General features: G+C 53.4%; 1 protein-coding gene across 1 annotated transcript; it reads right to left on the reverse strand.

The window, feature by feature from the left end:
* Positions 1-6,957: 6,957 nt before the first annotated feature.
* Positions 6,958-23,031, reverse strand: EMX1 (empty spiracles homeobox 1). The gene is made up of 3 exons (XM_049856850.1): positions 22,427-23,031; positions 16,600-16,784; positions 6,958-7,448 (listed from the first exon to the last, which is right to left on the reverse strand). Exons 1-3 carry the CDS (start codon positions 22,947-22,949, stop codon positions 7,281-7,283), a joined length of 876 nt encoding a protein of 291 aa, XP_049712807.1. The 5' UTR covers positions 22,950-23,031; the 3' UTR covers positions 6,958-7,280.
* Positions 23,032-23,418: the final 387 nt, after the last annotated feature.

The raw sequence follows: 23,418 nt of genomic DNA on the forward strand, positions 1-23,418 counted from the left end.
TCATTTTCAGAATGGGGTGTCCCTCAGTCCCCCAGAGCTTCTGCTCCTCCTACCATCTCATCCACCCCCTGGCCACTGATTAGCCCCCCAAACAGGAATGTCTTAGTTACTCCCCCAAGACCTAACCCCCCATAGCCCTACTCTTTCCTGCACTATCAGGTGCCTCACAGGGCAGTGGCTGAGAGGACTTCATTCTCCATCCACCACTCTGAGGCAGCTGCTGGCAGCCTTGTCACAGGCTGGAGGCTGGCTCCTTCCTGACAAGGATACCACCTCAGCCAGAGCAAGAATCTGGGGCCCCATCCCACTCTAGTTCCCTGGGAAAAGAGACCAAAAGGAGAAAGAGAAGGTGGATCGATAGACAGATAAATAGAGGCACCAGACCCCCTTCTTAAAACCCCAAAACCAAAACCCAAACCGAGTGCCGTTGAAAGGCTCCAGCAAATCAGTGAGGAACTGAGGGAAGGGGGCGGCCATCAATCCCAAGCCACCTGAGGTTGGCTCTCCATCTCTTCACAGGGGAGCATGGCAGAGGTACAGTACAGCAAGGGCAGGGTGAACTGCAAGTTCAGTGTTGTTCTAGAATAGAGGGAAAGACCCTGGGAAGGTAAGTAAGTGGAGCCAGAGGCTGCAGGGTCAAGAACAGTGGGAGCCATTGAAGGCTGTAGGTAGGGGAGTAGTGGGTAGAGTGGACACAGGCAAGACTGCCAGGGGGACCAAAGAAGAGGCTGCTGCAGCAGTCAAGGCAAGGGAAGATGGTGGCCTGGACTGGGGTGGTGAGGATGGGGATGTAGAGAAGAGAAGAGGGTCAGGATTGCCCAACTCTTGGTGATTGATTGTGGGGAGGGTGAAAGAGAGTCGAAGATGACGCCTGGTTCCTGACTTGGGCACCTGAGGAAATGGTGGCACCATTTTCTCAGCTAAGGAACAGAGAAGGAAGGACAAATCTGCAGATAAGGTGATGCATTCACCTTTACAAGTTATGAGAGGTTCTTGTGAGATAACCAAGTAGAGATGTCAGGAGACAACTGGGTACACTTCCCTCGGGCTCAGAAGACAGGGAGGGGTTGGATATATAGATTTGCATGTTATCAATTTATAGAGCAACTGCAGCTAAAGGAACAGAGGAAATCACCCAGGAAGAGTCTGTAGGGTGAAAAGAGGAAGGCCTGGGATGGAATCTCAAGGAACCCAACCTCTGCGGCCCTGGGCAGAGATACAAAAGCTCAGCCACAAGAGAGGGAAGAGGAAAAGGAAGAGAGTGTGGTACTTCAGAAGACAAGAGAATAGAGTGTTTCAAGTAGGAGGGATTGTCCATGAGTTTGATGGGTGCTGAGAGTTGAAGGAAGATGAAGACCAACGTGTGTCCCTTGGAGGGACCTGGAGAGAATTGTTTCAATGGAGTGTGGTCAGGGCTAAAGCCCTGGATCTCCATGGATTGGGAGACCAGTAGGACTGCCACTGACTGCCAATGTAGACAACTCTTCAGAGAAATTTGGTTTTGAGAGGGGACATAGAGATACGACAATGGCTGCACATGATACGGAGTTAAAAAGCCAGTTGCCATTGAGTTGATTCTAACTCATGGTGACCCCACATGTGTCAGAGTAGAACTGTGCTTTGTAGGGTTTTCAATGATAGATTTTTTGGCACTAGATTGCCAGGCTCCTCTTTCAAAGTACCTCCGGGTGACCTCAGACCTCCAACATTTTGGTTAGCAGCTGAGCACATTAATTGTTTGCACCACCCAAAGACTCCCAGCATGGAGTTAAGGGGAGGTGGGGTATGAGATGGAGACTTTTGAGCATGTTGAAACCCTAATGGTCAAGAGTCAGAAGAGACTGTAAAGTCAGGAAAGAGGAAGAACAATCCAGGAACGGGCTTCCCTGGGGTAGGGAGGGGAGAATCTGGAGCCCAGGCCAGGGAAGGGGGAATTCCCCTTGACCAGGAGGAAAGAAAGATCTCAGGTGATAGCAGGAGGTGGGTAGGGAGGATGGGTAGGATGCAGGTTGTGCAGGCTTGAGGGTGGGAATGTGAGGAGTGTGAGGCTCCTTCCCCTGGCCCCCACCCCACACCCTCTGTCATCCCTCCCCCAAAATGTATCACGAGGGCTGGGCCATGATTCCTGGTATTGTATGATTTTCCTCTACGTTGTAAATCCTGCCTCTATGATGTTAATGAGGGAGGATGGGAGGCAGTTGTCTTAGTGAGACAGGACTCAATCTAGGACTCAATCTACAAGATTAGATTATGTTTTGAGGCTGGCTCTTGAGATATAAAAGAGAGAAGTGAGCAGAGAGACAGGGGGACCTCACACCACCAAGGAAGCAGCACCAGGAGCAGAACCTGAGAAGCTCCTGGACCATGGGAAGATTGAGGAGCCAACAGAGAGAAAGCCTTCCTCTGGAGCTGAAACCTTGAATTTGGATTTACAGCCTACTTTGAGGAAATAAACTTCTCTTTGTTAAAGCCATCCACTTGTGGTATTTCTGTTATAGCAACACTAGATGACTAAGACACCCTGTTTTTACCCTTCTCCACCAAGCTCTCTGTCCTAGGGTGTTGACTCATATGGATGTGTCCTATGGGTTCCACCATTGGGGGTCACTATCAGGGAGTTGAGGACTGGAAGAGAACAAGACAGACATATTCCTCCTGGTGCCTCCAGCAGGGTCTGTGGATTTCTCTGTACTGAAGGCTGCAGCTCCTCTCCATCCAGCTGTCCTCTCTACCTTCTGGTAGCTGTCCCTCCTTACCTCAGCAGGCTCAAGGGCTATAAGGGCTCCCTGTTGTTACTAGTCCTGGGGTACTGCAACATCCCTTGTGGTTTTGCAAAACCTGTTAATTGTTCCTTTACTATACTCTCACACTGCCTGGTTTGAAGGTGCCATCTCTATACACCAGGATCCTGACTGGTACAAAGGTGTTCCCTTCCTTTCTTTCTGAAGATGCAAGTACAGTCCTCTGCTGGGAATAAGAGGGAGGAAAGGTTTGGGGAGAAGAGTGACAGCTTGAGACACCCCTGTGGAGGATGGCAGTGGACTTATCGGCAGGGTTGACCTCAGCCGAGGCTGGAGACCCTGACATTGAAGGCGCCACCAGCACTCTTGTCTGATGTCCTAGGGACTAACGGAGAGGTGAATTCAAATAGACTTGGGGTTTTCTCCAGGCAGGTGCAACCAAGAACAGTGGGACAAAGGGCTGTCAGACTTTGTTCAAAGTGATCGCCCAGGAGGAGGGCAGGAAGTGAGAACAAGCAGGCATGACAGGGCCTGGGAGAGAATAGAGGGGTTGCACCCAGGAGGGCCCAGTGAGGTCAGCGCACTGATGCAAAGGGGAAATGAGTGAGCGGGCGGGAAGGACTTGTGGTCTGGTAGGAAAGGACGTCTGGATTTGTGATTTTTGAGAGAAGAGGCAAGTCTGGGCTGTGATAAGCCCTGAGAGTGGGTGGTGTTGATGAGGAGAGCCAGGAATGGGAGGCTGGGGGTCCTGGGAGGGTTTTCTCTGTGGACCCCACGGTCTTGGGGGACAGAAGACTCAGCTGGTTACCACAGTCTCTGGCAAATGAGGAGGCGTGACCAGAACATGCAGCCACGCACTGCAAACATGCACAGCGGCCTGCCCACACACCCACACAGTCACACGCACACACACACACCCCCAGCCCTCACAGACACTCCCAGACACCCTCACATGCATTCACCCTCACACACCCCCCCAGACAGCAGATGGGGCGCTCGGGTAATTGGTTAAACCTGTTCTCGATGTCTGGCTCCGCATTGGCAGCGCCCGTCTGACAAGAAAGCTGGCTGGGCCTGCACCATCAGCCTGCTGGCCTTCCTTCCCCACCCCCTCCATGGCTGCCCTGGAACAGGGGCTCAAGGAGAGGCCCGTGAGCCCCTGCCTGGCTCCCGTGGGCTGAGCTTAGTCCACTCCACAAAGACTCCTCGAAGGCCCGTGGGAAGCAACCACTTGGCTGGAGAGGAGGAGTTGGTGCAATCTAGTGCAGAGATGCTAAAAGCATGAACCATAACACTGTGAAGGCCGTGGGGACTAATTCTGGGAAGTACTATGGACAAGAGGATGTGTAAAGATCATTTCCTGAAGGCCAGACACATGGCTTAGGCCAAGAGAGTAAAGAACAACTCTCCTGCACTCCCTCCGGAAGTTGCCACGACTTGGAGTTCTCACAGGTGCTCTTACATACCTCAGCCCATGGTTCTGCAGGCTTCCTCGGGAGGCCAGCTCAGCTGAGAGGAAATGTCTGACCCAGGGCCCCTCAATGAAGGCCCCACTGAGCAGCTACCTGCACACCCGAGGACACCAGCAGGCCAGCGTCCACACCCGTCCTCACCTTCTGTGGGGAGGGAGGGAGCAACATTCCTTGTCTTCTTCTCCTCTTCTCGGCTGCATCTGTGTCTTTTCGAGAGAGACTTTGGTTTGTTCCCTGGATAGGGCCCAAAAACTCCCAAATTAGCAAACCTGGCAAGCCCGCAGCTCAGAAAATAGTTCATCCTGATTCCATGTTTTTCAGGCTTGCAGAAGCCTTTATTAATGAAGTCACAACACCAATATTTACCGTCTGCAGGGAGAGGCACAACATGGGGGACGGATGGGAATGCTGTGGGGACTCCCCGCCCCACCCCCTCGCAGGCCTGGCCTAGGGAGAGTGGCAGGTTTGCTTGGGTCCTTTCCAGCCCTTTATTTGGATGACAGGGGTGCTCTGCTGTGATCTGCCTGTCCTCCCTCCCCCTACCGAGTGAGCTAGAATATTGAGGGAACAGCTCACCATTCCTTTGCCCCCCATGGGGGCCTAAAGGAGTACCTCTTCTCACCTTCACCCAACCTGTACTTACATGCTCCTGAGAGGTTATCCCACCTCCTTGGCATTGAGAGTCTACCATGAGGTTGAACATGGACTTATCCAGGTTCAGGCTTTCAAGATGTGATGGACAGGTTTTCTTGGCTGATGAGGGGGAATGAGACCAAGCCCTTTGGTTTCTAGCATTGAGTGGGCACAAGTGATGTGGGCACAGAGTGTGGAGAGACACTGATGGTCCCAGCAAGACCTTGGCCTGTGTTCCCAGAAGGACCTCCTGCGCTAGAATCCCTGTGTGTGCCCAGGTAGTAGGGCTGGACCTTTGACATCTTTCCAGGGAATTCGACATTTATCAAGCACCCACCGTGTGTTCACTGGCACTCCAGGCAGAAAGAACTGCATACACAAAGGCACAGCAAAGGAAACCATGGCTCAGTCAGGACAGGGCAGACATGGGAAAGCCTAACGTGGAGGGCACCAGGAACAAGGTAGGAGAGGCCGAGGGTGAACTAGAAGTGGGTGCAAAATGGGGAGTTAGAAAAGGAATGACATGGTCTTCTTTGGGCTCAAGGAAGAGAAGGCCAGTCTCAGCATGGAGGTTCTCCCTTGAAAGGGGTCTCATCTCATCCTCATTACACCCACTACTCCTCCAAGGAGCAGACCTGGGCAGGTGGCAGGAGGAGCTGAGGTGTGCTGCACTGAAGCAGTATGGTTGAGAAGCTAGACTAGACTCAAGATGCTAGATGTCAAGGGAAGGAGGGGCAGAATGAAGAGGAGTCCAAGGTTTCTTCTAGCTTGGGAGGCAGCATACATGGCTAAGGCCATTTGCCAAGATGGGCGATCCTGGAGGAGACCAGTTGGGGAGATGAATCCAGCTGTGGATAGGTTGGGTTTGAGGTGCTGAGGGGTCTGGAGATCAGTAGGCAGCTGGCTCAGTGGGTCTGGCTCGGCAGAGGTCAGCTGGAGGTGTGGACCTGGGAGCCAAGGACAAGTTCTGGAAATGGATGCAAACCCCCCAGGTGGAAGTCACAGTAAGGAGGCAGGAGGACCAAGGACCGACCCTGGGGTGCACAGAAGTGGAGGAGGCAGGGAAGAGCCTGGGAGAACTCAGACAGATGGGAGGAGGAGGTATCACAGTTACCAACATGAAGGCAGAGGGGTGGGAGTGGAGGGAATGGCCCCTGTGCCAATCCTGCAGAGCAGGGAGCAGGTGGACCCAGATGTGAGGCATCTGGGTTTGGCCACAAGGGGGTGATAGTGACCATGGTTGGTGACTGTCATCAGCATCAGCAGAGTGGTGGGCAGAGGCCGAGGAGCAGAGGGTAGGGAGCATATGGGAGGTGAAGTGGGGACAAGTCTGGACATCTTAAAGGAAAGGCTATTAGGAATACAGTTTTCGCTTTTTCAGGAGGAGGGAGACCTTAATAGGTGCCAAGTAGGAAAGATAAGTGGACAAACTGAAGGGCAGCAAGTGAGCTAATGAGCTCTTTCCTGGTGGGAGAGGCCTGAGTCCCTGGGGACAGGTTACAGGCTCAGCCTCAAGCCATGTCTCTGAAGCTTTAACCTGCCCCAGAGGGCTCTCCGAGGACAGGTGAGCATCCTGGTGGGGCCAAAACTTGGTGCTGGGACTGTCAGCCTCTGTGAATTGCACCCCCTCTACCCAGCCCCCCAGGTCCCCCCTTTTCCTCTGGTTCCTCCTCAACTGGAGAAGCCACCAGAAGGTGGGAGTCCAGAATTTCCACTTCCCCAGGCTTGGGAGAGCTCCCTCTCTCTCTCCTCTGACCCACCTGGGATATTAATTTGGAAAGACCCAAACCTAGCCTCGCTCAAGATACAAGGAGGTCCTTCCCTATGTCTAGCTTCAGTTTCTTCTGCTGTAAACTTGGGGCTAAAGACCAGCACTGACCACCAACAAAAGAAAGGACTTAATGAATTGAATCCCCAGTGTCCAGCCCAGACTCCCAAACCATGAGCCAGCTTGCTCGGCCACCTTCCACTGGCTCCCAAGTCCACCACCCCAGGCTCCCAGGCTCTGAGGTTGGAGCTGAATGCCCGAGTCATGAAGAGAGAGATTTTATTATTCCCATAGGGAAGGGAGACACAAAGGGATCACTAAGAACTACAGTGAGTGCCTGGAAAATAAATTAAAACAAATGCATCAAAACAAAAAAGAGGTAAGAGAAAGGAAATGGAGAGCAGCTGGGAGGCTGCGGTGGTGGGCGGCAGGCCCAGGCAGACAGGCTCTCCGAGGAGATGGCCGAGCCGCCCCGGGCCTCAGCCAGCCCATGTCTTTTCTGTCTGTCAATGGTGGCCCCAGGCTCCAAGCCCTGTGAGGCTGTGACTCAAGGCCTCCCCGCGGCCTGGCAGGGGAGTAGCCAGAGTCCAGCCCGGTCCCCACCTCTGGGGGGCCTGGCCACCAGCGAGCAGCACTCTGCATTTGTGGGTTGGTGGCTGTCTTCCCTTAGTCATTGGAGGTGACATCGATGTCCTCCCCGTTGGCCTGCTTTGTGGCGATGCGCCACCGGTTGATGTGGTGGGAGCCCTTTTTCTTCTGCTCAGACTCGGGACCCTCCTCCTCCAGCTTCTGCCGCTTGTACTTTGTCCTCCGGTTCTGGAACCACACCTTTACCTGGGCCGGGAGGGAGGGGGCACAGGTGAGAAATACCCAGGTGAGCCCCAGAGAAGCCACTGGACCTCAGCACTCAGGTGGAGCTGGGAGCCACACGTGGTCAGGCCTCTCCTCTGGCCAGCTGCCACCTGATGGGTCTGGAGGACTGCTCTTCCAGGTGCAAGTGAGCTGGGGCCAGAGAAAAGGGTGGTTCTCCTGTCCATCTCACTTAGAGATAAAGGAGGGAGTCCTGGAAGGAGGGAGCCTTCCTCCAAACAGCATCCTCTCTCTTGAGCTGGAGGAAAGCATGCGGGGTACAGGGAGCTCAGGCTCTGGAGTCTGCACACCTGGGTCCCCCCTACTTTCTAGTGCTGACATGAACAGTAAATGAGGGAACATATGAAAAGCCATTGGCATGGGTCCTGATGGGCTCCCTGAAGGTCCCAGGGTCCCTGCGCCCAGGGCTGGCCTGTGTGTCTACAGGGCGTCAGTGCCAGCTAACCACTGTACAAAGAGGCAGCGTGGACATGGCTACATAAACAGGAGGTAGTGTCCACACCCAGAGCAGTGCCCAGGACAGCTCCTAGGGGCACCAACCCCATCGTGAAGTCTCTAACCTCCCATGCTTTCTCTGTCACCTGCTCACCAGAGGGCCCTGACTGAGAAGTCCCTCATTGAACCCCCTCTCACCCACGTCAGAAGTGGAGCTGGGCAGTGGGGAGCCTCCATGCCTCCTCAGGATAGTATGAAATCCAGCAAGGAGACTTCACCCTCCTTGGACAGAGGAGGACGAGGAGGGGGCATGTCTGAACCGCCATCCCCCACAAACACTCTGCCCTCCAGGGCAGCTCTGGACCTCCTGCCCTCATAGCCCTGGCCTCTGCGCCTCACCCAGATGTAGAAGAAATACCAGCAACAGAATCAGGCTTGTCTTTAAGCACAGTGAGGGAGGGCCTGTCCCTTTGTGTCAGGCAGTGAGAGTCCCCATGGGGGAGGGTTCAAGCAGAAGCTGGACAGCCACCCTCCCCGGGTTTAGGGAGAAGGGATAGAGGAAGGAAAGACGGGGGCAGGTCTGTTATTCTAAGTCCACCTCCTACAGGAAGTCTCCCCAGACTTAGTCCCATCTTGAATCACTTCCCTCTTCTCCTTCCTCTTCCAGCATCTGCTCAGTGTCTGGGACACAGCCCTTGACATCCTCTTGTGCATAATCTGGGAGGGTGGTCCTGGCTCCCTAACTAATCTTCGTGCTTGCTGATTGTGGAGAATGCCTTCGCCCGTCCACTCCACATGACTACGCGGTTCTTTACTTGGCCTTGTGGAACCAGACCAGAATATCATCCTCAGAGTCGGGAGGTGAAGCCTGGGTGCTGAGCCCTGGGTAAGGCCCTTCCCCTCACTGGGCCCTTAGGACAGATGTTTTCTGGGGCCCTTGCAACTCTGGGGCACCTCCTGTGCTCTTGTTCCAGAGGGTACCTCTGGGAGGTGATGCAATGAGTGCAGGTATGAGGTGTGGGTGGTGTCCTGGAAATGAGGAAGAAGGTTCTGCCAAGTGTAGCTAAGTGACCCGTGGTGGCCATGCACATGGCAAGTGGTGAGTGTGGAATGGTGGTGAGGACCTCAACTTTAGCAGCAACAGGAACTGCTAAGGCGAGGTCTTTGAGCCCTGGGAAAGGCTGAGGACAGTGTTCCTCAGAAAGGCTACCTCATCCGGGCCCCACTGCCTAAGAAGGGTGAAAAGCACAGACCTTAGCCACAAAGCCAGGCAACGGCAGCCACAAGCAGGCCTGACCTCTGGGCCCAGGGAGCAGCTTCATGCCCAGGACACCGCATCCTCATATCTCTCCTTCCCAGACAGTCCTTGCTGTTGCCTCCACAGAGACCACTCACCCCAGGGCTTCCCCTCTCCAAGTTGCCACTGCAGCACCTACCCGCCCCTGGTTGCTGGGCACTAGCATGGAGCTGGGACAGCCAGTGTTCAGTGCTACACAAAGCCAGCCGGGGACACAGAAGCCCAGCCCAAAAGGAGGGGGTGCCTGGCCTTGATGGACCAAGTGAGGGGAGGAGACATCAAACCCATAGCCCACATGCCTCACCTCAGGTAGGCAGGGGAGGATGGCAGATGATCTGGGCTCAGGGCTTCTGGAGCTTTCCTTGACTCAGGGCTGGCTGGGTCCTGGGTGGTTCTCGGTACAACCATTTGGCAGCCAGGCTGGCCCCTGCCCTGCATCCTGGAGCCCACTGTGGCTGTGCCAGCCAGTAGGTGGGTGAGTTCACCCTGCCTCCTGTGCAAGGCATGTTCATGACTCAGGGCTGGATGCAGGGCTGGGGCATCATTCCAGGGAAGCTCAAGTGGGGTGGCTCCGGGCTGGGCTTGGCCAACCTGGCGAAGGGGGTGATCCAGGGCAGCCCTGGGGAGCACCAGGGCCAGAGGGTCTTTTTCTTTACCTTTCTTCCTCCACTACACACTCTTAAGTCTCCTTCCAGAATGTGACAATCACACCAGCCTCTAGTGGGACGGAGCCCAGCATGCTACCCTTTCCCAGCAACACTGGGGAAGACGAAAAGCTTCAGTGGTGGAATTTCAGGCACAGAATATGTTTTCAGCCTGGGGAGCTTCCAAGTGAAAGGTGATTCTGAATACTTTCCCCATGAAAACTCCTGGGGTCAAGGAGGCAGTTTTCTAGAAAACAGTGTGCAATCCCTGCAGACATAAACTCTCTCCCTAGACAGCCTGGCTATCTTCCGGAGAACAGCCTCGGGGCCTGAGCGTCCAGATGCTGTTTACAAAGACTATATAATAACAGGGGGTGCCATTACTTAATAACATTAATGGAAAAGCCAGGAGGCGCAGTGTTGGCGCAGTGCGATCACAACCATGGAAAAACAAAATCTATGCCTGGGGGAAAAAAGACTAGAAGGAAATGTACCAAAAGTGTGGGTGAGTTTTCTTTCTTCTTTCTACTTTTCCGGATGTTCTTTAATGCATTACTTTTTAACAATTAATAGTAATGTTTTTACTTGAAAAGAGAAAAGGAATTGATCCAGTCAGTTCTGCAGGAGCCAGCCTTATGCGCTTTTTTCTGCCACATCCCCCCGATCCCACTACTCATCTCTGGCTGGAGGACCCCTCTCACCCATCTCTGACCTCTCTAGGTTTGAGGAGAGGTTCCTTGTGATCTCCCAAGTCCCCATTTCACTGAATTTCTAAGATAAACCAGATCCTTCTAAGACTCTCCACATTTGCCTGAGTTATCCAACTTGGAAAACTCTTACTTAGCCTTCAAAAGCCTGTTCAGATGTTCCCACAGTCTGGCCTCAAAAATAACCAAAATAACCACTCCTTCTGGTTGCCTGTGAATAGGGCCTGTAGGTGGTTTCTTGTCCAAAAAAGTAGCCAAGGTTAGGGCTGGGCAAAGGGGCAGCTGGTATCTCAACCCACCTGGAGCAAAGGAGAATGAAGAACACCAAAGACACAAGGTAATTATGAGCCCAAGGGACAGAAAGGTCCACATAAACCAGAGACTACATCAGCCTGAGACCAGAACTAGATGGTGCCCAGCTATAACCGATGACTGCTCTGACAGGGAACACAACAGAGAACCCCTGAGGGAACAGGAGAGCAGTGGGATGCAGACCTCAAATTCTCGCAAAAAGACCAGACTTAATGGCCTGACTGAGACTAGAGGGACCCCGGTGGTCATGGCCCCCAGACCTTCTGTTAGCCCAAGACAGGAACCATTCCCAAAGCCAACTCTTCAGGCAGGGATTCGACTGGACAATGGGATAGAAAAGGATACTGGTGAAGAGTGAGCTTCTTGGATCAAGTAGACACATGAGACTATGTGGGCAGCTCCTGTATGGAGAAGAGATGGAAGGCTGGAGGGGGCCAGACGCTGGCTGAATGGATACGAAAAGAGAGAGTGGAGCGAAGGAGTGTGCTTTCTCATTAGGGGGAGAGCTATTCAGAGTACGTAGCAAGGTGTGGATAAATTTTTGTATGAGAGACTGACTTGATTTGTAAAATTTCACTTAAAGCACAATAAAACTTTTTAAAAAGGGGGGCAGCTGGAAACTAAGCCTGGAGCAACCAAATGCCCCCCCCCACACACACACACATTAAATAGAAGAATGCAAGTATGCAAGGGTCATTACCATTAGGTCACCTGAACCTGCACTCCATGTCATGTGACTGCCTACTAGCACATTATGGGTACATATGACATCACCTGACCCATGACCCAATATGTGCCCCATATTGTGGGCACACACACATCACACACACACCCCACACTTAAGGTTCTGATCTGACTCAGGCCTGGGTCTGCCCATCCAGCCACCAGGACTGAGGCTTAGATGGGCATTTTTCTGGTCAGATTCCAGGGCTGCACCAAAGCAGTGAGGGCAAGTAATCAATGCTGGAAGGGAGAACTAGCGTTTGCCCAAGGCCCCTCACTCCACCTCCCGGATTCACCCACTGGCCATCCCAGCACACAAACACCTGACTCTCCACCAAACACACAGCCCCACCCCAACAAAGAAGTTCAAGCTGCCCACCTCCCAACACCACTGCTGAAGCTTCCGCATGTAGAGACCTCTGAGCTCTGGGCTAAAACCCACACACTGATCTGCTTAACCCTCCCAGAAGTCTTATCCATGAACTGCTGTTTGCATCTACAGATCAACAACCAGCTATGAAAATGCAAGGGAAAGATATAATGAGAGGGATAGGGGGAGATCGGTGACAGCAGAGAGCAAGGAGAATCACTGATAAAGTTAACATATGGATATGTGTGGAATCAAGAAAATTTGTTCATTTATTTAATACACATTTATTGAGCATCTACGTGCTGGCACTAAGCTGGGTTCTGGGGTACAACAAGAAACAGACAGGCTCGGCCTCTACTTAGCAGACCAGACCTGTTATTCATCAGAATCACCCAGAGAGCTGTTTTAAAAATACTTTTCCTGGGCCCCATCCCGAACCTCCTAAGAGAATCTCCTGGGTGAAGCCCAGGAATCTGTATTTTAAGATCTTCATGGGAGCTGGTCTACAGATTTGGGAAGCTGGTCCTGTGGGTAAGGCTGATAATTAGACAAGTAATAACAGCAAAGGCCCCTGCATGTTATGATAGGTGGGAGGTACATGGTGAGCTCCGAGCACTGGGAGAAGGGATTATACAGAAACACAGGGAAGTAGACTATAGATGAGCACAGAAACTCAGGGCTGGAAAGGACCCTGGAGTTCGTTTCATTTCATATCACAGACATGGCAACTGAGGCCCAGGGAGAAAACAAAGCCAGAGCCAATGATTAACTGACAGATGAGTATATTCTATGTCAATTACTAACTAGATCCCCAAGAGACAGAAAGGGCCTCACAAACCAGAGACTACATCAGCCTGAGACCAGAAGAACTAGGTGGTGCCCGGCTACAACAGATGACTGCCCTGACAGGGAACACAACAGAGAACCCCTGAAGGAACAGGAGAGCAGTGGGATCCAGACCTCAAATTCTCATAAAAAGACCAGACTTAATGGTCTGACTGAGACTAGAAGGACCCTGGAGGTCATGGTCCCTAGACCTTCTTTTAGCCCAAGACAGGAACCATTCCCAAAGCCAATTCTTCAGACAGGGATTCGACTGGACAATGGGATAGAAAATGATACTGGTGAAGAGTGAGCTTCTTGGATCAAGTAGATACATGAGACTATGTGGGCAGCTCCTGTCTGGAGGGGAGATGAGAGGGCAGAGGGGGTCAGAAGCTGGCCGAATGGGCACAAAAATAGAGAGTGAAGGAAAGAGTGTGCTGTCTCATTAGGGGGAGAGCAACTAGGAGTATATAGCAAAGTGTATACAAATTTTTATATGAGAGACTGACTTGATTTGTAAACTTTGACTTAAAGCACAATAAAAATTAAAAAGAAAAAAACACTAATTAGATCTATAGAGATGGAAGTCTGAGGTAAACAGTAGATGCACAGAAGAACACACAGAATCAATGGTAAAGAGATAACCAGCTGATGGGTAAATAGAAGTTATTGTTCGGAAGAAGAACATAATTAATAGAAGAGATAAATTAGCCAGCTTTAGGGAGGTGGTTTAATGAGAGCAGACAGAAGATACAAAACAGCTCTCTGTGGGGGACAGATTAGAGAGCTCTGAGAGACAAATATAGATATTGATAGTAGAAATACATAGCAGGGGCTTGATGGGAGTGACTGATGACTGACAAATAGCCGATAGCTGGAAAAGACAGGTAGGTTTGCCTGGTAAATGCTGAGCGATGGACAGATAATTAATTATATAGCCTAGGTCCAGATGATAAATTACAAGGTGAAGAGAAAGCTCTGGCGATGGCCACGATGTGGCAGAAAGAACACTGGAATGTCAGGAAGCCAAGTTTGGATCTCATTATGATGCTAACTTGGCATATCACTTTAAAGAAGGGGAGAGGGAGGGGCTAACTTGGCATATTACTTTAAACGAGGAGAGAAGAAGATGGGAATTAATATTCTTTGCACTCCTATTAAGCTAAAATATTAAAAAAAAATTTTTTTTTTAACTGTTAATTCCAACTCATGGCGACCCCTGTGCCCCGCAGTGTTTTCAATGGCTGATTTTTCGGAAGTGGATTGCTGGGCCTTTCTTCCGAGGGTCCTCTGGGTGGACTTGAACCTCTAACCTTTTGGTTTTCGGCTGAGCGTGTTAATTGTTTGCATCACCCAGAGGCACTTGAGCTCATATTAGGTGCTTTTAATCCTCAAACAACCCATTTTCTGGATGAAGACATTGAAGCTCAGAGAGGCTGAGTAACTCTCCCAGGGCACAGTTAGCAGGGAAGTAGGCATTTGAAATCACGTTTGCCTGATTGGGGAGCTCTCCCCAGTGTCTTCCCATCTTAGGGCTGGATCACCTGCAAATACAATCCCTACCCTCTGTAAAAAGCAGCCCATTTACAGATGGAATAAGATAGATTATGAATTTTAATAACTAGTTAAACTGGACACAGTGTATTAATCTATCTGGTTTTTTTAAATGTATGTTTGAAACATCTCATAATAAAAATGAAAGAGTTCATTTACTAACTGGCATTAATAGCAGCAAATATTGACAGGCAGCTAGATTCAGTTTGAAAGGAGGTTAATTAAAAATGCTCTCACTGAGCTAAAAAACAGAAAGTTTAAAAACAATGACATAATTTCAACAAGTGTTATCTGTGGGTGGTGGGATTATAAGCCGTTTTTGTTTTCTTACACTTCTACAATTAAAACTTAATACTACTTTTTAAATGAAGTTAATTATAAATGCCATTCTTAAATTGACACCTTGTTTTAAACAATAATTTTAAAACACGTTGGCGGGAGGGGAAAGAGGGTGTTATTTATTAACTTATTTTTAAAAACTGCTTCCCTTAAATTTAAAAAAAAATTTAATTCCATTGTTTTATAAGCTTTTTCTCTGCAGTTAGAAGAGGTCGGCTAGCAAATCTGAAAAGGCGCAGGCCCTGCAGTGAAGCTGGGAGCGATTCCTTGACTGTTAAGTGAGGTGTCAGCCAGATATGATGACAACGGATGCCTAAACGCAATGAGAGGACAAGAGGGCGAGGGTGGCTGCAGGGAGCTGGGGGCGCCGCAAGGGTCCAGACTCCCCACCTAGGCCCCTTTCCTGCCCTTGCCTCTCCATCCCTGATGGACAGGACCAGAGAGCTGCTTGTTACCGGGAGAAGCCTGCAGCTTCCTTCGTAGCCCCTGGTGCCTTCTCACCCTCCCAGGCTGGGATGGGGTGGTGGAGAGATGGGGAGGAACAGTAGGGGAGGATGCGAGGTGGATAGGGGAGCTGAAAATGAAATGCCGACTGGGGTGGGGGGGAGCAGTTTAGCCACACACCGGCCTCTCTCATTCCAAAGCCTGGGAGCTTGCAAGGACGCCGGAGAGTAAGGTCTCCGGAGCCCCATTCAGACACTAAAATCCTCCTCCCGGGCACGGGCCCGGAGAGGGTTGTTCAGCCCCTCAAAGACATCAAACAGACTGGAACCAAGAGCTTAGGTGGTGCTTCTGGGCAGTGTTTATTATGGCAAAGCCTTTACTTACAATGGATCCACATCTGCCTCCCTGTATTTGAAAATGTTAACTACCAATTACAAAAACACTACATGGTAACTGTAATTCACCCAGTTCAAACCTCGCCAACACCACAGGAGTCTATTTCCTCCTCCATTTGACAGCCCTTCAAGTGGCTGAAAGCAGCCCCTGAGTACCCCAAGTCTACAGTTCCCACCATCCCAGGCCTCTGAGATGTTCTAGTGTGCACATCCACCATGGCTTCCAGACCCGCTGCCAGTCGGCCTGAGCGGGCCTCAGTGCTGCCTGGGACCCCAAGCAGGGGCTGGCCTCTCCCTGGCTAAGGCACCTCTGCTTCTTATGTTTATTACGGCCTGAGGACACCTGGGCCTTCTCCCCATACCACATCTGCTCTTGGGCAGCTGAGGCCTCTGCCAGCTTTGCCCACGAACAGCTGTGAAGTCAGTATAGGAGGGCCTGGTCATCCCACGAAATCGTTGGTGCTCCTCAACAGTATCAGGGGAAGGGCAGTGGGAAATCACAGGGCTGATACCGGCTCCAGTGTCCAGTGGTGCTGCCCGGGAGTGACTGGGGTATGGGGGCTCCCAGCCCCCTGATAACCTGGCACCTCCTTATGGGCTTTAGGAGCAGGACTTGGGATAAGATTTGCATTTACTCTGCCTCCTGCTGGGTCCTTAGTGCTCCATACAAGTCCTGCAGTCTGAGCGTTGCTAAACACAGTCAGAGCGACTCGTTGCCGCTGAGTCAATTCCAACTGATAGCGACCTTATAGGACAGGGTAGAACTGCCCCGTAGAGTTTCCAAGGAGCGCCTGGTGGATTCCAACTGCAGACCTTTTTTGGTTAGCAGACGTAGCTCTTAACCACTATGCCACCAGGGTTTCCAGTCAGAGGGAAGGAGCGCTAAAGACAGCCCTTGAGGGAGCACCACCGGGGTGGCCTTTGCAACTGAGCGGGAGAGAACTTGCGGGAGGCTGGGGGAGGGAGGTGGGAGGCTCCGGGCCGCTCCTGCACCAGCCCACCCCCACGGCCACCTGGCCGCATGGCAGGGTGCAGGGCAGGCCGCCCGCGGGAGCGGAGGGCGTTATTACCTGAGTCTCCGAGAGGCTGAGGCTGCCGGCCAGCTGCTTGCGCTCGGCGCCCACCACGTAGTGGTTCTTCTCGAAGGCGCGCTCCAGCCGCAGCAGCTGCGAGGGTGAGAAGGCTGTGCGGATCCGCTTGGGTTTGCGCGCGAAGGGGCCGTGTAGAAGCAGCCCGTCCTGGGGCACGTCGCTCGCTGCGGCCGCGAAGGCAACACGCGCAGGTACAGACAGAGAGAAGGAGCGCCGTGAGCCAAGTCGGCCCTCTCGCCGGGCTCCCACACGCCAATCCTTGTTGCCCCCACTTCCCCGTTTGTCCCTTTTGCCACCCTTTCCCTAAGCCCACTTCCCTCCCCGATTTTTCCCCTGTCGGAAAACTGCCCTGCCCCGGTTCTCACGAATCTCAGCTCTGCAGACCGAGAGGTGGGCTCAGGCCTAGTGAGGCACTGGCCGGCCCAAGATGTGGAAAAAGTCTCTTGGCTCTTTTTCCCCACCCTTTCCCAGCGACGCTGCCCTTGTATCTGGGCCCCAAAATGATTGGCTTTTAATTAGCCGGTCACTATACCTTTTCCTCTGTGTGGACCAAGAGTCGAGGCAGGACAGGGTTATCAGGAAGGCAATAAGGAGAACATCAAGGCTGCAAGGCACCCCGTGCCAAACAGATGCCGGAACTAGATGATGCCCAAGGAGCTTTCTCTTCACCCTTGCTTAAATCAGCCTTGCAGCTAAATGCTTAGGCTCCTAACTTGTTGAAAACTCCTGCCAGCAGGCACAGGCTCTCCTTTGTAAGTGGAAAAATGGGCCAGGGGCTAGGTCAATGTCCAGGCAGCACCTGGAGGTCTAAGGTCAGCCCCTTCCTTCCAGTTTCCCCATCTCTCACCCCAGGCCTTCAAGTGGCCTAGAGGCCCAGCTTCTAGAGTAAAACCCTTCCCCACAGGAGCTCTTACTGGTCTCTGGTGGGAAAAGGCCCATGCTGAAGAAACACATGTATAAATATCTAGATGTCATCTTTCTCTCTAATATATATAGATATAGATATATTGGTTTCTGCATGGGCGTGTGTAAATATATGCTCCAGCCTCCCTACTGTCATGTTCTCCCATCTACTGTACAGGATTTTCAAAGGGTGAGACTGTCCCTTGGCAAATGCTGACCAGCACGGGGACTCAGCTCCTACACACAGGAGAAGGGGCTGACACTGGACTGGATGAGGTTGGGGCACAGATGGGGGTTCAGGAACTACAGAAGCTAAAACAATCTTCCACCCACAGCACTCAAAGAGCCTCCACTGGTCCTCACACAGTCCCTTGTGCAGTGACACATGCAGACTCCAAACAGTCCCTGACGACATCACCCAGGGACTCTCATGCAGTAGCACATAACAGTCTCCAGAAACACCAACAACACGCACCCTAGATGGAATGTTTTGGAATGTTTTGACAGGGTTAGCTGTTGAGATTTACTGATCCAATTAATTTATTCAGAGAGATGGCCACCGATTTGACTCAGTGGCCACTGGTTTGACTCAAATTGACCTGTTGTTTTGCTCTTGAGACAATTATCTGGATAATTCAATTGACATCTCCCATCTCTGGAAATATTTATGTAAGTGAAGCAAAGGCACCTAATTGAGGTAAACTCTTCAGGTAATTTTTCGTATCCCTCTGCTGTGGGAACCACTGGATCCTCCTTTCTCCAAATCCCTGGGCTTTGGACACATATATAGCAGGCTGGGGTTTTCTGTGGAGCAGGCTGCCCAGGGTTGAGGGGTTAGTACCTGGGGGAGTCAAAACCCTCAACAAGGAGAAGTCACTGCCCTCCAGTTGCCTTATCTATCTTAAGCAGCTGGATCTGTACTGTTACAAAAGGGGGTGGGATCACACCACTGGGAAGACACTCTGCCCACCGGGCCCTTCAAGGTGGTGGCAGAACCAAGACACTCAGACCTGACATGAGGAAGAGAAGTTTAACTTAGGATGGTTCATGGGACAGATGGTCAGGAGAGGGAGTCTGGGAGAGAGGCTAAGAGGGAGAGAAACGAGGAGCCTGCTGGAGGTAGAAATTAGGTGGATTAAAGTCTGTGGGGTGTGGGTCAGTGTGGAAGGCTGTGGAAAGGAGGGGATAAGTGGGAAGCAAATGCTTCTTTTTGATGTTAAAATGAATTGCTTCAAAAAACATCATTCTGACCCCTACGGAAGTCCCAGCAGTGGTTTCTTCTGAACATATGAGCCAGAAAGGAAGAAAGCAAGCCTAGCTCAGCCCTGCGTTCCCAGGCCTCAGCTGCTGGCTGTTCCAGGCTGGTCAGACGTGAGGTGGCAGTGAAGAGAGGGCCCACAGGTGGGAGTGAATGAGATGCAGAGGCGTGAAGGGTGGCTTGGGGCTGAGAAAGCCCCAATGCAGGTGACTAGATGGCTGCTTTGTGACTCTGGTGTATCGGTGACTTGTGTGCTGTCGTTTTTTATGTTTGTGTTTATAAACCCAAAGCCGAAGATACAAGCAACAACAACCTAGGTTGCTCGGGTTTGGCCTCACTGAGAAAATGGCTCCAGTTCATTTCTACCTGTAATGTCCTATCATGGGTGGATGGCATGTGTCCTGCATTCTGTGTACATATACATATGTACAGAAACACAGGGGTCCTTCCAACCCCCACCACAAAGAAACAAGAGGCTGGAAAATTATTCAAGGTGCTGATAAGCCGATAACAGGCTATTCAATTTTTAAAGAAGCTGTCTTTTCCCTGTAAGAAACTGACCAACTGTTCCATGTTCTGTAAGGCCGAGGCTGGTGCCTTACGCCCCTAGGTACCTGGGCCCAGCTCGCTCTGACCTGTGGGGAGAAAGCCTGAACCACACCCACCACTGCCTCAGTTTCCCTCGACTGAACTACAAGGACAGAGCAAGTTAAGGGCTGGAGTGCGGCCCTGTTTGGACGCAGTAATTCCGGGGGGTGGAACGGCTGTCAGTTTGGCCAAGGACAGGTGGAAAGGGGCCGAGACAGCCATTCCTAGAACTGGAAACTGAACACCCACCCCCGTTTTCCTAGAGCCTCTCTTTGCGGGTCCTTTCAAGACAATGACTGGAACTTGCAATACAAACTCAGGAATGAGGTGACTAGAGCCGGTAGTTGGGGATTCGAAGAGCCCGGGGCTCAAGCAGCAGTCTCCGCTGAAGAAGTCGTGGCTGACTGGGGGATCGGGGCAGGATGGTAGAATGGAAGAGCCTGGGGCTAGGATAGGGGAAGGTTGACCGGCAGCAGAGATAACCTCATCCCCCTCCTGCTGCCGGAACAAAGGCGCGCTTTGAAGCACGGGCCCATTACTACCGCGGGTCCCGGAGGGCAGGGTCTCCGACGGCCCCTCCTGGCGCTGCTTCCCAGGCCGGAAAGTCCCGATCTCCGCGAAATAACACTGAAATGCCGCCAACTCCCGGTTTTCACCGACTCCTCCCCTTCGGGGCTCGCCAGCCGGTCGGGCTTCTGAGTCTGCTGCCAGGTCCCGACCATCCCGCGCTCACTTTTCCTCATCCACCGCCTCGCTTAGCTGAGAAGCCGCTTCCCTGCGCGCCGGGATCGCGCCGCCCGAGAGCGCTGCGCACAGAGCGTAGACATATTCATTTTCGTTCCTGTAGGGTTTTTTTTTTTTTTTTTTTTTTTGCATTAACACGGGGCTGAAATGAGCATCGCAGAGCCGGGTTCTCTAGAAAACGCGGCGCCGGAGGACCCGGGACCGCTCGGCTCGCAGCCCCGAGGATCACTGAGACTGCAGGGCGCACCGCCGCCGGGGCGCGAATCGAACTGCCGGGGCGACGATGGGCTGCGAAGCGAACGCGTCTCAGGGTTCGAAAAGTCCTTCAGTGCCCAACGGATTTCCCGGTTCAAATATGCGGCCACACTTGGCTCCATCTCCTCACCCAGGATCGATTCTCCAGAGAAAAATCCAACCATTTGTGCAACTCGACATCGTGCCTGCCGGGACTGATGGCTCGGGCAGCAGCAGCAGTTTCCGAAGGGTTTTATGTAGGATTTGTCCGATCTCGCTTGGCTGGGGATGCTCAGAACGAGGGTGGATTTCTAGCGAGGCGCCCTGAGCCCGCACAGGCTAGGCCGAAAGCGGGAAAAGAGGCCCAGTGGACTTCCGGCGTGGGATCCGAAGCCAAGTGCACGGTCCTGGACAAGCCGAGCCGCAGGAAGCCGAAGGGCTTAGGACCGGCCTGGCCCTCTCTTCTGAACTCCAGTTCCCCCATAGCCCGCTACCCGCCCGCCCCTCCGTAGCCCCGGCCCGGCGGTGACTCACAAATGGCTGTGACTCCACTCTGGCCCGCGGACGCCAGGTTTCCAGACCCAGGCTGGGGATTGAGTCCACGAAGGACCGGGGTGGTTTGCTCAGTTTTGAAGAAAGCCCCAATTTCATCAATAAACACATTTTAATTGGCGGAAACTCTTGCCCAAAGCGATTGACATCTTAGGCAATTTTTCGGATAGTTTGGGCGAATCTTTGAAATGTCCAAGGGAGAAAAAAATCTGGCTAAAAAAATTCTTGTTCAAGTCACTACGTTCCTTGTTTTTGTAGCATCTCTCCGGGTCAGTATATATTGGCCCAGCGGGACTGAGAAAATTGCCAGACAAATCCGGACTTGGTAAAGCGGCTTTCTGTAAAATAGTCAAGCAGCTATAGGCAAAGCTTCAAAAGATCATTTTCCCCCTATTATCCCAGTAATTGTATTATCCCATTTTCTTTGACTGTGTAGACCTGGCTACCACCAGATTAGCCCCGGGAGCCAAAGCCCCAGCCACGTCCTTTTCATTTGTTTTACTAAAAGCTGGGTTGCCCAGCTTTGAGCAGCAGAACCTCACAAGACTGAGATCCCATCTACTCTAACAAAACCGAAAATCAAAGCAATTAATGCATGAATTAAGGCCAGCATCTTTAAAAAAAAAAAAGGAAAGAAAGAAAAGAAAAACAAGCTCCAACAAATTCAAGGAAGAAAACGAACTCCAACAAATATAACTCTCTTCGGGAAAGTCAGATAATTGAAATCTGTGTGTGTGTACGTGTGTGTGTGTATACGTGTGTGTGTAAAGCCAGTGGGGGATCTTCATTAGCAAGCCGATTGCCGGGTGCAGACAAGGGGGGCCCAGACTGGCTACGACCTTAAAAGCCCTCTGCTCCCGCCCCCTGACCGGAGGACTGTCGCCTGTCCTCCAACAGCCGGGAGAACTCTCCGAGGGGGCGAGCCGCGGAACAAGCCAGTTTGCCACTGCAAACCTTCCGCACTCTGAGTCCGAGAGGCACGTGTGACTTGAAGAAGTCGGGCCAAGGGTGCTGAGAAACATCCCAAGGCAGCTGAACACTCCACACGGGACATTAACTCTCTGCTTCACCCTCCCTGCTGCCCCCGCTTCCCACAGACCCCGGGCACGCCGTGGACTTTCTCCTGCCGGGACGCGACAACGAGGGCGGATCCCTGGGAGTTGGTGCGAGCGAAGTATGGTCCTGGGTCCAGCCGGGGCGGAGGGAGGGCGACGTGCGCTTCGTTCTCTGGGCTGGGACTGGCTCAGCCGGGAGAGAGAACAAGGCAGGCCGCGGAGAGAGCCAGGAGATGCGCCCAGGCTTGGCGTCGGGACACACATCCTTCCTGGGAAAGATCTGAGGTCCCAGCCCGGCTCTCCGGGAGGGAGACTAACGCGGCTCTTCCCGGCTTAGAAATCGGCCTCCGCGAAATCTGCAGCCTTCTCGGCAACAAGTTCTGAACAGCCCTGCGCGCCACCGAGCCTCCCCCGCGCCGCCACAGCGCGGGCGCCGGTCGGTCGCCTCGGCCGGCACAGCGCTGGCACTCACCCTGGAAGCGGTGGCCGAAGAAGCGGTTCCGCAGGACCCAGGGGTAGAAGTGGAGCGGGTCCCGGTGCTGGGCGCCGAAGAAGGAGTGCGGGGGCTGCAGCGGGGAGGCGCCCAGCTGGTGCGCCGGGTGCACGGTCAGCGCGGGGTGGTTCATAGCCTCTGGGAACACGAGCTCAGGCCCGCCGTAGAGAGAGCGGCCGGCGCCCGCGGCGGCGGCGGCCGCCGCGGGGAAGCCGCTCACGAAGGCGGCCTCGGCCGCGCCGGGGTGAGGGTAGTTGAGTGCCGTGGGCCGGAGCGGCTCCTCCGAGGCGGGCGCCGTCAGGGGATGGGAGCCCGCGCCCCCGCCGCCGCCTCCGCCGGCGCCGCCGTCCTTGGCCACCAAAGACTCGATGGTAAAGCCGCGCTTGGTCGCGGGCTGGAACATGGTCGCGGCTGCCGAAGCCGGGCGAGGCAGCCGGGCTCTGGGGAAGGTTCCGCGTCCTGGCGCCGCCGCCGTGCGGGGTGTGCACCCAGCCAGGCACATGCACACACACCCGCACCCTTCACCTCCCCCGCCCGCCCGCTCGCGCTCGGCCTCCGCGGGCGAGCCAGGAGCGGAGCGGCGAGGGGCGTGCGAGCCAGCGAGCGCGGAGTCGGGCCACAGCGCGCAGCCAGAAGCGCCGGCCCCTATGGCCGCGCGAGCAGCTACCGGCGCGGGCACTGGCGCGGGCTCTGCGCGATGCTGCGATCTGCCTCTGCGGCCCGAGGGCTGAGCCCAGCTCCCTCCCTTTCGAGCGCCACCAGGACCGGCCCCCACCCCCGGTCCTCACTGAACTGCCCAGCCGGGCCACGGCCGCGGCGCTGCTAGGCGCGAGTTAGCGGGCACCTGCCCCGCGCTCGCCCATTGGCCGCCGCTCACCTGCCCCAAGGTGGGGGGCGGGGAGGGGCGGGGCGAGGGACGGCGGGCGGAGAAGGAGCCGGGAGTCGCAGGCAAAAGCCGGACTGGAGCCTTT

The sequence above is a fragment of the Elephas maximus genome, chromosome 17 (assembly GCF_024166365.1).
Source record: "Elephas maximus indicus isolate mEleMax1 chromosome 17, mEleMax1 primary haplotype, whole genome shotgun sequence".
Lineage (NCBI taxonomy): Eukaryota > Metazoa > Chordata > Mammalia > Proboscidea > Elephantidae > Elephas > Elephas maximus.